The 15,638-nt window shown below is 36.3% G+C and overlaps 1 protein-coding gene across 1 annotated transcript in view; it reads left to right on the top strand.

The window, feature by feature from the left end:
- The window catches only part of KANSL1L (KAT8 regulatory NSL complex subunit 1 like), a 184,618-nt gene that overhangs the window by 8,229 nt on the left and 160,751 nt on the right, over window positions 1-15,638 (top strand). Inside the window, exon 2 of the mRNA XM_047773390.1 lies at window positions 11,291-12,407. Within this exon, the coding sequence (XP_047629346.1) occupies window positions 11,320-12,407 (1,088 nt within the window). The 5' untranslated portion in view covers window positions 11,291-11,319. The remainder of the gene's footprint in view (window positions 1-11,290; window positions 12,408-15,638) is intronic.

Genomic DNA, 15,638 nt, shown 5'->3' with positions numbered 1-15,638 from the left:
CCTGTTTTGTAGATAGGTTAATTTGTGCCATACTTTAGATTCCACGTCTGTGATATCATATGGTATTTGTCTTTTTCCTTCTGACTTACTTCACTTAGTATAATTTCTAGTTGCATCCATATTGCTACAAATGGCATTATTTCATGCTTTATATATGGCTGAATAGTGTATGTATGTACCACATTTTTTTTTTAATGGCCATATCTGTAGCATATGGAAGTTCCCAGGCCAGGGATGGAATCTGAGCCACAGCTGCAACCTACACTGAAGCTGTGGCAATGCCAGATCCTCTAACCCACTGCACTGGGCTGGGGCTTGAGCCTGCACCTCTGCAGTGACCTGAGCCATTGCAGTTGGATTCTTAACCCACTGAGCCACATCAGGTACTCCTGCACCACATCTTAATCCATTCATCTGTCAATGGACATTTAAGTTGTTTCCATGTCTTGGCTATTGTGAATAGTGCTTCTATGAATATTGGGGTACATGAATCTTTTTTTGTCTTTTTAGGGCTGCACCTGCAGCATATGGAGGTTCCCAGGCTAGGGGTAAAATTGGAGCTGTAGCCGCCAGCGTACGCCACAGCCACAGCCGCACCAGTTCTGAACCACAATTTCGACCTACACCACAGCTCATGGCAAGGCTGGATCCTTAACCCACTGAGCGAGGCAAGGAATTGAACCTGCATCTTCACGGATGCTAGTCAGATTGTTTCCACTGAGCCACAATGGGAACTCCTGGATCGTTCTGAATTATAGTTTTGTCTGGATATATGCCCAGGACTGAGATTGCTGGATCATATGGTATTTCTATTTTCCATTTTCTGAAGCACCTCAATAGTGGTTGTACCAATTTGCATTCCCACCATCAGTGTGGGAGAGTTCCTTTTTTTCCACACCTCTCCAGCATTTGTTATTTGTAGACTTATTGATGATGGCCATTCTGAATGGTATGAGGAGGAGTTACCTCGTAGTAGTTTTGAATTTCTCTAATAATTAGCAATGTTGGGCATCTTTTCATGCCTGTTGGCATCTGTACGTCTTCTTTGGAGAAATGTCTGCTTAAGTCTTCTGCCTGTTTTTAGTTGGGTTGTTCGTTTTTGTTGTTGAGTTGTATGAGTTGTTTGTATATTTTGGAGATTAAGCCCTACTTGTTGCATTGTTTGGAAATATTTTCTCCCATTCTGTAGGTTTTCTTTTCTTTCTTTTTTCTCTTTTTAATGGTTTCCTTTGCTGTGCAAAAGCTCGTAAGTTTGATTACGTCCCATCCGGGGACTGAAATATTTTAGTTAATGGTTGATTCCTGCTTACTTAGGAGTACCATGTACTTTATACTGTCTGGTATAATAATCCTTAACCACATGTGACTTTGAGCACTTGAAATGTGACTAATCCAAATTGAGTTTGTTCTAAACATAAACACTGGATTTTTAGACTTTAGCATACACAAAAAGGAACATAACATATAAAGATATTTTTATATTGATTATAGATTGGAGTCATAACATTTTGCATATAAGGGATACTATGAAATTAAAATTTTATATGTTCCTTTTTACTTTTTTATAATATGTCTAATTGCAAATTTAAAATTACCTAAGTAGCTCACATCATATTGCTATTGGACAGTGATGTTCTATACTAGTATTTCCTAGCCTTAAGACTCTTTTCACAATAAAATATCTTGTGAATGCTTTTCTTTGAAATTTTTAAATGATTTTATTATTTTGGATGGCATTTATTGAAGAAATATTTATTAAGGGCTTACTATGTGCTAAACAGTATTTTAGGATATAGCAGTGAATGAAAACATTTAAATCCTGCCTTCATGCCACTTTCATTCTAGTGGGAAAAATATGTGATAAATAATGTTTAGTAAAAAAATTGTAATGAACTCTTTGTTCTAAGCATGTTATTGACTATTATATATAATTTCATATAACTTTAACACAGAAATTCACTTACTGAATGACATATGCTCTTTAATTTTTTTTTTTTGGTCTTTTTTTCTTTTCTAGGGCTGCTCCCGCGGCATATGGAGGTTCCCAGGCTAGGGGTCTAATCGGAGCCATAGCCACCAGCCTACATCAGAGCCCCAGCAATGAAGGATCTGAGCTGTGTCTACAACCTACACCACAGCTCATGGCAATGCCGGGTCCCCAACCCACTAAGCAAGGCCAGGGATTGAACCCACAACCTCATGGTTCCTAGTCAGATTTGTTAACCACTGCGCCACAACGGGAACTCCCATATGCTCTTTAATTTACTTTCAGCGTTTATCTTGCTTTGTGTTCTTTGAATTTCCAGAATTTTTGGTTTGTTGTCTGACATTAATTTGGAGGAATTCTCAGTCTACTGCTTCAGATATTTCTTTTCACTTTCAATATTCCCATTACATAGACATTAACAACTTTTGTAGTTGACCCACAATTCTTGAGTATTTTGTTTCTTCCTTTTCAGTCTTTTTCCTCTTTGCTTTTGACTTTGGAACATTTCTGTTGACATATCCTCAAGCTCAGAGTTTTTTTTCTCAGCTGTGTTCAGCCTAATAATGAGCCCATCAAAGACAATTCTCATTTCTCTTATGGTGTTATTGGTTTCTAGCATTTCTTCTTGAGTCTTAGAATTTCCATCTCTCTGCTTAAATTATGCATCTGTTGAATGTTATCTACTTTTTTTTTTCCATTAGAGCCCTTAGGAAATTAATCATAATTTGTTATTTAAGTTATTTTAAAGTCGCAGTCATATAATTCCAACATTCCTCTCTTACCTGAGTTTGGTTCTGATGCTCGCTTTTTCTCTTCAAACTATGTTTTTTACCTCTTAGTATGACTTGTAATTTCTTGTTCAGAGAGGGAACATGAAATTTGGTAAAAGGAACTTTAGTAAATAGGTATTTAGTAAGAGGTGGGGCATAGGGGAAGCATTCTGTAGTCTGATGATTAAGTTTATCTTTTAAGGAGCCTGTGCCCCTGGCTTGAACTTCACAAATGCTTCACAGATTTTTTTCCACCTCTTAGGTAAGATAGGATGACTAAATGGAGCTTCCCTTAGTATTTCCCTTACCCACACAGAAGGCTAGTACAGGCTGGATTATTTTCTTAATTTACTTTTAACTAAGAAAAACCAAGACTTTTCAAGAGATTTCCTTGGAAGAGAATATATTATCTCTCACTTACCTCACTGTAGCATATATATATAGAGCTGTATATGTCTTTATACTTTTAAACACTTGAGAATCTTAATTCCATTTACTCTGGAGTTTCCTTCTCTCCCACTAACTAGACTTTTTAAGTCAATCTTGTTCCTTTGTAGCTCCTCTTTCCTTGTTCAAATAAATGTGAGTGAACCTCCTGGCTTGATCCTGGGCTCTTTTCTCTTTTTTGCTTGTATTTTTCCCTAGATAAATGTTTCCAGTCCTTTGGCTTTAAATACTCTTTATATGACAGTGACTCTCCAAAATAATATCTTGAAATGTAACTTCTTGCTTGAATTCTATACTTATTTATCCAACTGCATCCATGTGGATGGCTATCAGGCACTTCAAACTCAATGAATTCCAAAGAGAACTTTTTATTTTTATCCTTCAACCTTCTGTCTTCCCAGGTCTGCCTCATTTAAGCAATACACCACTAACCACTCAGTTGATCAAGCCAGAAACCTAGGAGTCATACTTGATTGCTTTATCTTAAGCCTTATAAAATCTTAGCTGTCAAAAGTTTCGTCAATGCTAGCTTGAAACATTTCCTAGATTCATCCATTTTCATCTCTGCTACTGTCTTTGTAGTCCAAGTCACCAGCACTATCTTTCATTTAAATTACTTCAGTAGCTTCCTAGTCGGTCTCCCCACCTCTGCTCTTGGAAGCTGTTTCCATTCTTTCTCTAATTTCTTTTCTGTATAGAACAACCAGTATAATTTAAAAAAAAAAGTCAGATCATATTACACCCCATCCTCATTCAGATGTTTAGTGGCATTATTTTGACTTGTATAAGATGTCCATGGTTTGGACCCTGTTTGCCTCTCTGATCTTATTTCCTGTTACTCTCTCTGGTTCATTTTGTTTGTAGTTTTTGTCCCACAAACACACCAAATTTATTTCCTGCATTAAAGCTTTGTATTATTTGTTATTTTTCCTTGGAAAGCTCTTACCCCCAATCTTGGATGTGTTTTTGTATAAGGTCTGAGTTATGGGCTAAGGCTCAGGTTTTTGTGTATGAATGCCTTATTGTTCCAGAACCATTTGTTTGAAAAACAAAAAACAAAAACAAAAAACCTAAGGCTTTCTGCATTGAATTGCCCTTATATCTTTGTCAGAAATCAAGTAACCATGTAGGCATAGGTCTATTTCAGAGCTCTTGCCTTTTTTTTTTTTTTTTTTTTAACCAGTGACCCCACCACCCACTCCCACATGGAAGTTCCTAGGCCAGGGATCAGGTATGGAAATGGATCATATCAGCAACTTGAGCCACTCAGAGACAACCTCAGGTCTTTAACCCAGTGTGCCACATTAGGAATTCCAGAGCTCTTTTTTTTCCATCAATCTATGAGTGCATCATTTTGCTAATCCACACTTATTTTGACTACTGTAAATATAGGTAATATGAATCCTTCAGCTTTTTCTTTTTCTTCTTTTAGCTATTTTAATTTCTTTCATTTTCCATACAAATTTTTGAATCAGCTTGTTGATATTAGCAAAAATCCTGTGAAGATTTTGATTGGGATTGTGTTGAATCTGTAGATCAGTTTAAGGAGAATTAATGTTGTAACAGTATTGAATAACCAATGAAGATAATGTGTCACTCCATTTATTTAGATCTTCCTTGATTTTTTTTCCCCATTGTACCCCCCCCCCCCCACTGTGTAGATCCTACACTAATGCAATCATTATGTTAAGCTATTGGAATTAATACTGTATTAAAAATATCTTTTCCTAGTTTTTTCTTTTCCAGTATCTAGAAATATAAGTGATTTTTGTATCTTGACCTTATATCTGCTACCTTAGTAAACTCATTAGATCTAGGAGGTTTTTAATAGATCCCTTGGGATAGTCTGTGTATGAAATCATACATCTTTGAATAGACACAGTTTTCTTTTTACTTTCCAGATTTGCTTTTTTTTTCCCCCTACTATCTCACTGGCTAGGACCTCCAGTGTGATAGTAAATAGGAGTGGTGAGAATAGACACCTTGCCTCAGTCCAAATCTTAAGTAAAAGCATTCAGTCTTTCATCATTAACTATGAAGTGCTCTGGGAATTTGTGTAGATACTTTTTATCAGGTTAAGAAATTTCCCTCCTTTTCCTAATTTGATGCTTCCCCCCCCAATTATGAACAGATATTGCATTTTGTCAGATGCTCTGTGTGTGTGTGTGTCTTTTTTTTTTTTTTTTTTTAAGGGCTGTACCCGAGGCATATGGAAGTTCCCAGGCTAAGGGTTGAATTGGAGCTGTAGCTTCTGGTCTGCACTGCAACCATAGCAACGTGGGACCCAAACCGCATCTGCAACCTACACCACAGCTCACAGTAATGCCAGATCCTTAACCCACTGAGTGGGGTCTGGGATTGAACCCTCATCCTCATGGATACTAGTTGGGTTTGTAACCCCCGAGCTACAGTGGAACTCCTGTCAGATGCTTTTTGTTCAATTTTTTTTCCTTTAGTCTTTTGAATGGTGAATTTCAATGATGGATTTTTTTTTTTTTCTTTTGTAGGGTCATAACCGAGGCATATGGAGGTTCCCAGGCTAGGGGTCGAATTGGAGCTACAGCTGCTGGCCTACACCACAGCCACAGCAACTCAGGATTTGAGCCATGTCTGCGACCTACTCCATAGCTCACGGGAATGCCAGATCCCCAACCCACTGAGCAAGGCCAGGGATTGAACCCTCATCCTTGCATTCATGGAATAAGCCACTCTTGATTGTGACATACTCTTTTAATATATTGCTATGTTTGTAACACTTATTTTAATAGAAATAACTGAAATAGGTTTTGTTACTACTTATTGCTACTTAAATCCTGGAATACCTTTAAAAGTCATGACTTACTTGTTTGTTTTAATTCAGTCAACAAATATTTGACAATTATTATGTGCCAGATATTGTCTTAAGTGCTGGGGATTGGAACACTGAACAAAACTGAGTTCTGCCCTTTAACTGTACCCCTTTCTATAATGTAATGAAATGTCAGGTAGTGATTAGTGTTCTGAGGAAGAATAAAGCAGTGTAGGGGAATAGAGAACCATGAATTGAGGGGCTAAAGCTGTTTTAAATAATTAGTCAAGGCAGGATTCTCTGAGAAGATAACTTTAGAGCAGAAACATGAATGACGTGAGAGAGCCAGCCATCTTACTTGTGGAAAATTGTTCCAGGCTGAGAGAATTGCAAACACAAAGTCCCTGAAACAAGGACTTGTTTGGTGTGTTTCAGAATAGCACAGAGGCTAGTGTTTCTGGACTGTAGTAATCCATGGAGAACGTGTAGGAGGCGAGGTAGTCAGGGACGTGATAGTGTAGAACTCTGTAGGTTATTGTAAGGAAAACTTTGGATTTTATTCTGAATGTAATGGCGACCACTGATTTTTCACCAAATATTTACTGAGTATTTGGTATATATCAGATACTTTTGCATGTTGACTTTATTAAAAAAATAATAAAATATCCAAACATTTGTAGATCTTAGAAATGTTGGCTATAAGTGTAGTTGTTTATATATATGGAGGTAGTCAGAGTAGTAGAATTTAGAATAATCAGTAAACATCATTATACCCAATGACTACATATTTAAGTAATGTAGAAAATGGGAATAAATGCACTTATGTTTTATGCTAAAACTATACGAATATAATTTAGCCTTTTTTTTACATTATAGGAGACAGCTATTTTCATGAGTTTCTTTGGGTTGCAAAGTCGAGAGAATTTCAGATTAGGTTTTTTAATGTTAATTTTAATCAAGTCCAGTAAACCAATTGTTCTCTTTTCTTTCCTTTTCTTTTTTTGGCTGTGCCCACAGCATGTGGAAATCCAGTATACCAATTCTTTTCTTTTTTTAGCTGCGCCCACAGCATGTGGAAATTCCCAGGCCAATGACCCAAGCTCCTGCAGTGACAATGCCAGATCCTTAACTTGCTGCACCCAAGGGAACTCCCAGGTTAGGATTTTTTTTTTTTTTTTTTTTAAATAAGGATGTACTTGGTAATAGGATATAGAAAAATCTCATGGAAATCCTAGAATAGGAATTTTGGTATGGCTGGGCCTTCCAGGGTCCAGAACCTCAAAATCTTTATACTCAAATATATTAGTTATCTATTGCTATGTGACACATTACTCCAAGAAATTAATGGCTTAAAGCATTTGTTTCAGTTTCTTTGAGTCAGGAATCTAGGCATGGTTTAGCTGATTGCTTCTGGCTCAAGGTTTCTCAGAAGGGTGCGGACAAGGTGTTGGTTGTAGCTGCAGGCTTCTGAAAGGCTTGACTGAGGAAAGATCTGCTTCTAGGATCACACACATGGCTGTTGGCAGGCTTTAGGTTATTGCTGTCCGTTGGCTAAAGACAGTAGTTTTTTGTCATGTGGGTCTTTCCAGCTCACATCATGGCAGTTGTTGTTCCTGAGCGAGAGAGGTGACAAGCTGGAAGCCACAGTCTCTTTGTAACCTAAAGTTGAAAGTGGCATCCCATTATCTCTGCTGCATTAAAGTCACTAAATCTAGTCCACATTCAAGAGGAGAAGATTACACAAAGTCAAGAATGCCGGGAGATGGGGATTATTAGGATCATTTTAGAAGATGCCTATCATACCAAGTAAGCCCTAGAGATCTTATTAGGGTTTTTGTGTGTATGTTTTATTCTAGTTTTCTATCATTAATGATCCTTAGCTACTCTCAATGTCTATATTTCTTTCTCTTTTCCTCTACCAATGTAAGTTCTTAACTATTAATCTGGGTATCTTTTTTTCTACCTCTTATTTTTAGTTTTCCCTTAAATTTAGTTTATCCAGGGCCTAAGATGAACTTCTCTGCTTCGTGATATTTCACCTTTTGCCCCTGCTGATAGCCACCTTGATTATACCCTTAGCTCCCTGTGCAAATTTTTGAAAGTGAAGTGAGAAGGGAATGGATAGAGCATAGTTTGTTTTGAATATGATTATCAGAGAGAACTGTGACTATGGCCTTTTCCCTTAGAGAGCAACCTATTTATCTAAATACTATTTTTTTCTTTCTTTCTTTTTTTTTTTTTAAACAAGTGGCCGCACCTGTGGCATATGGGAGTTCCTGAGCTAGAGGTTGAGCCACAGCCACTGTAGAAGCAACACCGAGTAGTTATGTTGTGAGCCACATGGGAAGCCCTTTCTAAGTACTATTGTAGATGTTTATAAATTAAAGGTTATAGGTCATCGAGTTGATCAAGTGACAGATTGAATCTTGGAGAAAAAAATTCCCAGTAAAGTTTGTTTTATAACTATTTTTCTACTTCTCATAAATGTAGAGTGTAGTGAGTTCTCTGGTGGCTCAGTGCTTTAAGGATCTGGTGTTGTCATGGCTGTTGTGTGGGTTCTAACCCTAGCCTCAGAATCTCTGCAGGCTGTGGGCATGGCCAAAAGAAAATAAAGAGCGTAAAATATATTTTTAAGAAGAAAACCCAATAATATGGCTATTTTTGTTTTCCTATTTGTTTTGGGTTTAGGATAAATGAAAAAAACCTGTTATTATATAGGATTTATTATTTTTGAGGTATTACATGAAAGTATAAATTTTGAGACATACGTTATTTGGAGAGAGACGTAGAAATCTCTTTTTTTGAGACAGTATCCAGTGAAATATAAAAAAAGCAAACATCTGTTTTTATCACAAAGAGTTAACAACCATTAACATTTATTTATTTTTCATTTAGTCTTTTTTCCCCAAGTAATAAAGTATTGTAGTTAAAGCTCAACTCCTCCTAAACCACCACTGGTGCGACTGAGTATATGTTTAACGACCATTTGGATGTCATCATCTCTGAAATGTTTGACCATTGTATCCTTTGTCCATTTTTAGGAGTTTATGGATTCTGGATACTAATCCTTTGTCTATTATATGTATTGCAGATATCTTCTCCTAGTCTATCACTTGCTTTTAATCATGTGTGTAGATTTTTAATTGCATAGAAGATTGCCTTTTGTTTTTCCTTTTGATCATTCTTGTTAATCTTTGCAAAGAATCAGCTTTTTGGCTTTGTGTTTTTCAGCAAGAATGAAGAGTATAGAGTTACACCTGGCTACTGGGGACATATAGAATGGGAATTTGGCCATTTAAATGGCTGTTAACTGGAGTTCCTATTATGGCTCAGTGGTAATGAACTGGACTAGTATTCATAAGGCTAAAGGGTTGATCCCTGGCCTCGCTCAGTGGGTTAAGGACCCAGTGTTGCTGTGAGCTGTGGTGTAGGTTGCAGATGTGACTCAGATCTGACATTGCTATGGTTTGGTGTAGACCGGCAGCTGCAGCTCCGATTCAGCCTCTAGCCTGGGAATCTCCATATGTGCTGGGTGTGGCCCTAAAAAGCAAAAAATAAAAAATAAATAGCTGTTAACTGTCATGTGTATTGAAACAAAACTTATGAAATGCCATAGTTCCAAAGTGTCTTCAAAAATTTGTAATTATTGGAGTTCCTGTTGTGGCTCAGTGGAAACCAATCTGACTAGGAACCATGAGTTTGTGGGTTCCATCCCTGGCCTCGCTCAGTGGGTTAAGGATCCAGCGTTACCATGAGCCGTGGTGTAGGTTGCAGACGCAGCTCAGATCTGGCATTGCTGTGGCTGTGGCCTAGGCCGGCGGCAACAGCTCTGATTAGACCCCCAGCCTGGGAGCCTCCATATGCTGTGGGTACTGCCCTAAAAAGACAAAAAAGACAAAAAAAAATTTGTAATTGTTAATGGCATATAATTTTTTCACTATTTAATTAAAACTGGTCTTCATAATTTTTAATGTATTGGATTAACTTTTTTATGAATCAAATATATGGTTTTATACTTTCTCTTTTGATAAAATACAATGGAATTTGTTTAGTTATGAGATTAATCTTTAGTGTCATCTGCTACATTCCCTATTTTTCAGTCAGGAGTGAGAACTATAATGATAACTGATGACTATCCATTTGTGGAAAGAAAATGATTATAAATGCTTTTTCAGAAAATTTTTTTTGTGCATTGCCTCTTAGGCAAGTGTTCAGTACCACATTATGATTATGATTATTTCTTTTCTGGCTGCACCTGTGGCACATGGAGGTTCCTGGGCCAGGCAGGGGCCAGGGATCAAATCCGAACTGCAGCTGCAACCTGTACCACAACTGTGGCAATGCTGGATCCGTAACCCACTGCACTGGGCCAGAGATCAAACCTTTGCTGCCACAGAGACAATGCTGGATCTTTAACCTAATGCGCCACAGTGAGAACTCCTATCACATTATTTTAACATCTGTGAAATTACATACTTTTTTGTTTGTAATACTGTTGACTTATATCTTCTTACATTATTTTCTATATTTTAGTTATTATTACTAATGTTCAGATTGTGAAGTTTAAACTGAGAAGTGAAGGTTTTGAGCAATTTATTACATTTTATAAAAATAGTACTTTTGGCTGAACATAAGGGATTGAGTCCCTTTTCAAGTGTGATTCCTAGGTTCCAGGTTGGATTTTTTTTTGTTGTTGTTGTTGTTTTTTTTTGTTGTTGTTGTTGTTGTTGCTATTTCTTGGGCTGCTCCCTTGGCATATGGAGGTTCCCAGGCTAGGGGCCGAATTGGAGTCGTAGCCACCGGCCTACTCCAGAGCCACAGCAACACGGGATCCGAGCCGCGTCTGCAACCTACGCCACAGCTCACGGCAACGCCGGATCGTTAACCCACTGAGCAAGGGCAGGGACCGAACCCGCAACCTCATGGTTCCTAGTCGGGTTCGTTAACCACTGTGCCACGACGGGAACTCCCGATTTTTTTCTTTTGATTGTCACTAAACATTGTCCAGAAAATGGAATCCTGAGATGTAATTACATTCATAAGTAATTTCCTAACTCTTATATCCTAGGTAGTGTGCAACTTGCTTTGGAGTTTTTGGGTATTAAACCCACTGTCAAGGTGAAAAATAGTTTTTATTGAATTCCATATGAGCAGAGGTAATGCTAGGAATTGGAGAATAAAGGAGGAATTTGATTCCATTCAGACTTTAATCAGTGACATTGAAACTGTCGCCCTTGGGAATAACATAAGCATGACTTTTTACTTGATATTTGATCATTTATTTTTACATTATTTTAGGTTTCCAGTAATTATCTGCAGGATTCGCCATGACCCCCGCCTTGAGGGAGGCAGCAACAAAGGGTATCTGCTTTTCATCTTTACCAAGTACCATGGAGTCTGACAAGATGCTATGCATGGAAAGTCCAAGAACTGTAGATGAAAAGCTAAAAGGAGACACTTTCTCTCAGATGCTGGGATTTCCAACTCCTGAACCTACTCTTAACACTAATTTTGTGAATTTAAAACATTTTGGCTCCCCTCAGTCTTCAAAACATTATCAGACAGTTCTTTTAATGAGTTCTAATGCTACATTAAATAAATACAATGAGCATTATAAACAAAAGAAATTAGGGGAACCCAACTGCAATAAGCTGAAAAACTTACTGTGTAATGGCAGCAATGTTCAGCTCAGTAAAATCTGTCATTCTCATTCTGAAGAGTTCATCAAAAAGGAACCTCTGTCAGATACCACAAGTCAGTGCATGACAGATGTACAAATTATTTTGGATTCAAATATAACCAAAGACACTGATGTAGATAAAGTACAACTGCAAAACTATAAGTGGTACCAAAAGAATGCACTTTTAGATAAAGTTAATGATGCTGAGATTAAAAAGGCTTTATTGCACTGTGCTCAAAACAAAATTGGGCCTGGCCAGTCAAATGTGCCTATTAGTTCCTCAGCTGCTGAAAAAGAGGAGGAAGTGAATGCTCGTTTACTTCATTGTGTAAGCAAACAGAAAATTTTACTTAGCCAGGCTAAAAGAACTCAGAAACATTTGCAGATGCTCCTGGCAAAGCATGTTGTTAAGCACTATGGTCAGCAAATGAAATTTTCTATGAAACATCAACTCCCCAGAATGAAGAGTTTTCACGAACATACCACAGTTTCGGATAACAGTTTACCTAAATGCACTGAAATTAAACCAGACATCAATATATTGACTACAGAGAATAAATTGTGGACTGATACCAAAAATGGCTTTGCACGGTGTACAGCTGCAGAAATCCAAAGATTTGCACTGTCTGCTTCAGGGCTGTTGTCTCATGTTGAAGAGGGCCTGGATTCTGATGCAACTGATAGCAGTTCTGATGACGATTTGGATGAATATACCATTAGAAAAAATGTGGCAGTGTAAGTGCAAAATTATTATTAGACCTTTTACTATTCTCTATACAGCTGCAGTTTTGTCTTGATTTCAAGATATGTTGAAAGGAAATAGGTTTTCTAAAATCTTAGTGCCATAAGCTTTAACTTATAAAACTTGGGTGAATTTTAAAAATATTTCATTTGTTAAAAACTGCAGTGTCTAAATATATACATAGTATTTAAAAATAAGTTTCTCAACTATTCTGTATAGGAAAAACCCATACAGGAATAATAAAAGGTAATTAGCTGTAAGTATTTTTCCTGTCCTTCACTAGAATAGGCTATGGACAGTGCTTAAAATTTTGTTTAAGTGATATAGCCGATAAGCATAGCTAAAAAAATTTAAAGTCTGCCTAGGGAGCCCTCATGGGTTTCAAGAGTTTATCAGTTGATAGTATATATAAAATGACCTACTTAAAATTTTTTTAAAAAAACTATGTATTTACAGGTTTTGGCTCTGGTCTTTACCAACATGGTCAATTTTTTGCTAGATTAATATAACCAAAACAAAATTATAATGTCTGCCATTAGATACCTGTTGAATGCTTATTATGTTGTGGACCGTAGAGATTCAGCTGTGGGCAAAATATTTATAGCCTCTACCCTCTTGGGAATCTGCTCCAAAGAGGTATCTGTATATTTATAAAACAAAACAAAACAAAACCACAGAGAAAAGTAGTTTTACTTATCATACTGTTTTAATAATCCAGAACAGTTCTGATAAAAGTTTCTGGGGTGATGAAAATGTTCTGATTCTTGTGTTATCCAGTAGGCACTAGCTTTGTGTGGCTATTGAGTACTTGAAATGTAGCCAGTACAACAACTTAATAAAAATTGAGAACTGAATTTTTAATTTTATTTAATTTGAATTAATTTTATTTCAAACAGCCAGATAGAGTATACTTTTTAATCTAGCTTTGAGAGAGTTTGTTACTGTCCCTAAATTGATACAAAATACTGTGTACACATGTGGTATTTTGGGATGAAGAATTTCATTCATTTTTATTAAATTCTCAAAGAAAAATGAGAATCATAGAATTAGAAGCTAATAAACATACTAATTTTTACTAATAAATAGAAGATCGGTATATTTTATATTGAAGAGTAGAATATAAAAAAATGAGCATTTCAGGCTATTGGTGTTCTATTATCACTGTTTGAAATATATTTAAATATGAAAGCTTATTGTTATTGAGGACATATTTTTCTGACTAGCATTGTGCTGTTTACTTTCATTTAATATATTATTTAATCCTTTCTACAAATGATGGAGGTAATTGTTGTTATCTTTATTTCACTAAAGAAGAAAAAGGCTCGGAGTTCCCGTTGTGGCACAGTGGAAATGGATCCAACTAGTAACCATGAGGTTGTGGGTTTGATCCCTGGCCTCGCTCAGTGGGTTAAGGATCCAGCATTGCTGTGAGCTGTGGTGTAGGTCACAGATTTGGCTTGGATCCTGTGTTGCTGTGGCTGCAGCTAGGCTGGCAGCTATAATTCCAATTCAACCCGTAGCCTGGGAACCTCCATATGCCACAAGTGCGGCCCTAAAAAGCATTTAAAAAAAAAAAAAAGAAAAGAAGAAGTCTCAGCATGGTTAAGTGACTTGGTTATGGTTAGAAAGCCAAGTAAGTGGTAGAGCTGGGCTTTTTGCTCATGTATGTGAAAATTTAAGCTTACACTCTTTCTATTTGACCATGTGACTTTGTCAACATTATGTTATTGATGTGTTCTGGAAGAAATCCAGAAATTTATCAAGTTTTATGTTTATAATACTTTTGAAGTAATTCAATTTAATAAAATTTAGTAGGTAAATATTGTAAATTATTTCCTTTTTTGTTGTTGAGAAGAGCTAATAGGCAGGGTTTTTTTTAATCATTGAAATGTAATTGACATACAGTGTTATGTTAATGTTAGGTATGCTGTGTAGTGATCTGACATTTTGCATACCCTTTGAAATGATGGATAAATCTAGTAACCATCTATCCCCATAGAAATTTATTACAATATGATCAACTATATTCCTAATGTTGTACATTACATCTCTGTGTCTTATTTATTTTATAACTGGAGGTATGTCCCTCTTAATCCCCTTTACTTCTTCCCCCACCACCTGTTTATTCTCTGTATTTATGAGTCTCCTTTTGTTTTGTTTTGTTTTTTAGATTCCATATATAAGTGGAGTCATATGGTATTTGTCTTTCTTTGACTTATTTCACTTAGCATAATGCCCTCTAGATTAATTTCTTATGGCTGAATATTATTCCATTGTATGTATGTGTAAATGTTTAAAAAACCCATGTTCTTCTCTATTTACCTATCAATGGAAACTTAGATTTCTTCCATATCTTAGCTATTGTAAATACTTCTGTAGTGAACATGGGGGTGCATATATCTTTTTGAGTTAGTGTTTTCGTCTTCTTTGGATAAATGCCCAGAAGTATGGTAGTTCTATGTTTAATTTTTTGAGGACCTTCCATACTGTTTTCCATAGTGGTTGTACTAATTTACATTCTTACCAACAGTGCACAAAGGCCCTTTTATTCTACATCCTTGCCAATACTTGCTATTTCTTGTCTCTGGTAATAACGATTCTAATGGTAAGAGGTGATAGCTCATTGTGGTTTTGATTTGCAGTTCTCTGATGATCAGTGATTATGAGCACCTTTTCATCATCTGTATGTCTTCTTTGGAAAAATGTCTATTCAGGTCCTCTTCATTTTTTAATCATATTGTTTGGGTTTGATGTTGAGTTGAGTTTTTTGTGTAGTTTGGATATTAACATTTTATCAGATATATTGTTTGCAGATATATTTTCCCATTCAGTATGCAGCCTTTTCATTTTTTGATAGTTTCCTTTGCTGTGCAGCTTAATTTTAAGCACCTTAAAGTTGAGGATTATTTTTCTCTGTCATTGTATGCCTACTGCCTAGCATTCTCTACTTTTTAGTAGTTGTTTGTTATTTATTGAGTAAATGAATGAATTTTTCTGTATTTGTATGTGTAGTTGTCAAGGAACAAAAATTGCAGTTGGCAATCTGATAATTTCTCTGATAATCTTTTCTTATTTCATTCTGTAGTTGATTTTTCCCTCATATCTTCCTTGGTCTCTAGTACCAAACTGGTCACAAGATGTATCTTGTACATCTCAGAACCAGTATGAGTATGTGTTCAGTGAATGATGAAATATGTCAAAATATGGACATTTAAAAGTAACTA

Source organism: Phacochoerus africanus, chromosome 3, assembly GCF_016906955.1.
Source record: "Phacochoerus africanus isolate WHEZ1 chromosome 3, ROS_Pafr_v1, whole genome shotgun sequence".
Taxonomy (NCBI): Eukaryota; Metazoa; Chordata; class Mammalia; order Artiodactyla; family Suidae; genus Phacochoerus; species Phacochoerus africanus.
This window is presented reverse-complemented; position numbering and strand designations above follow the sequence as displayed.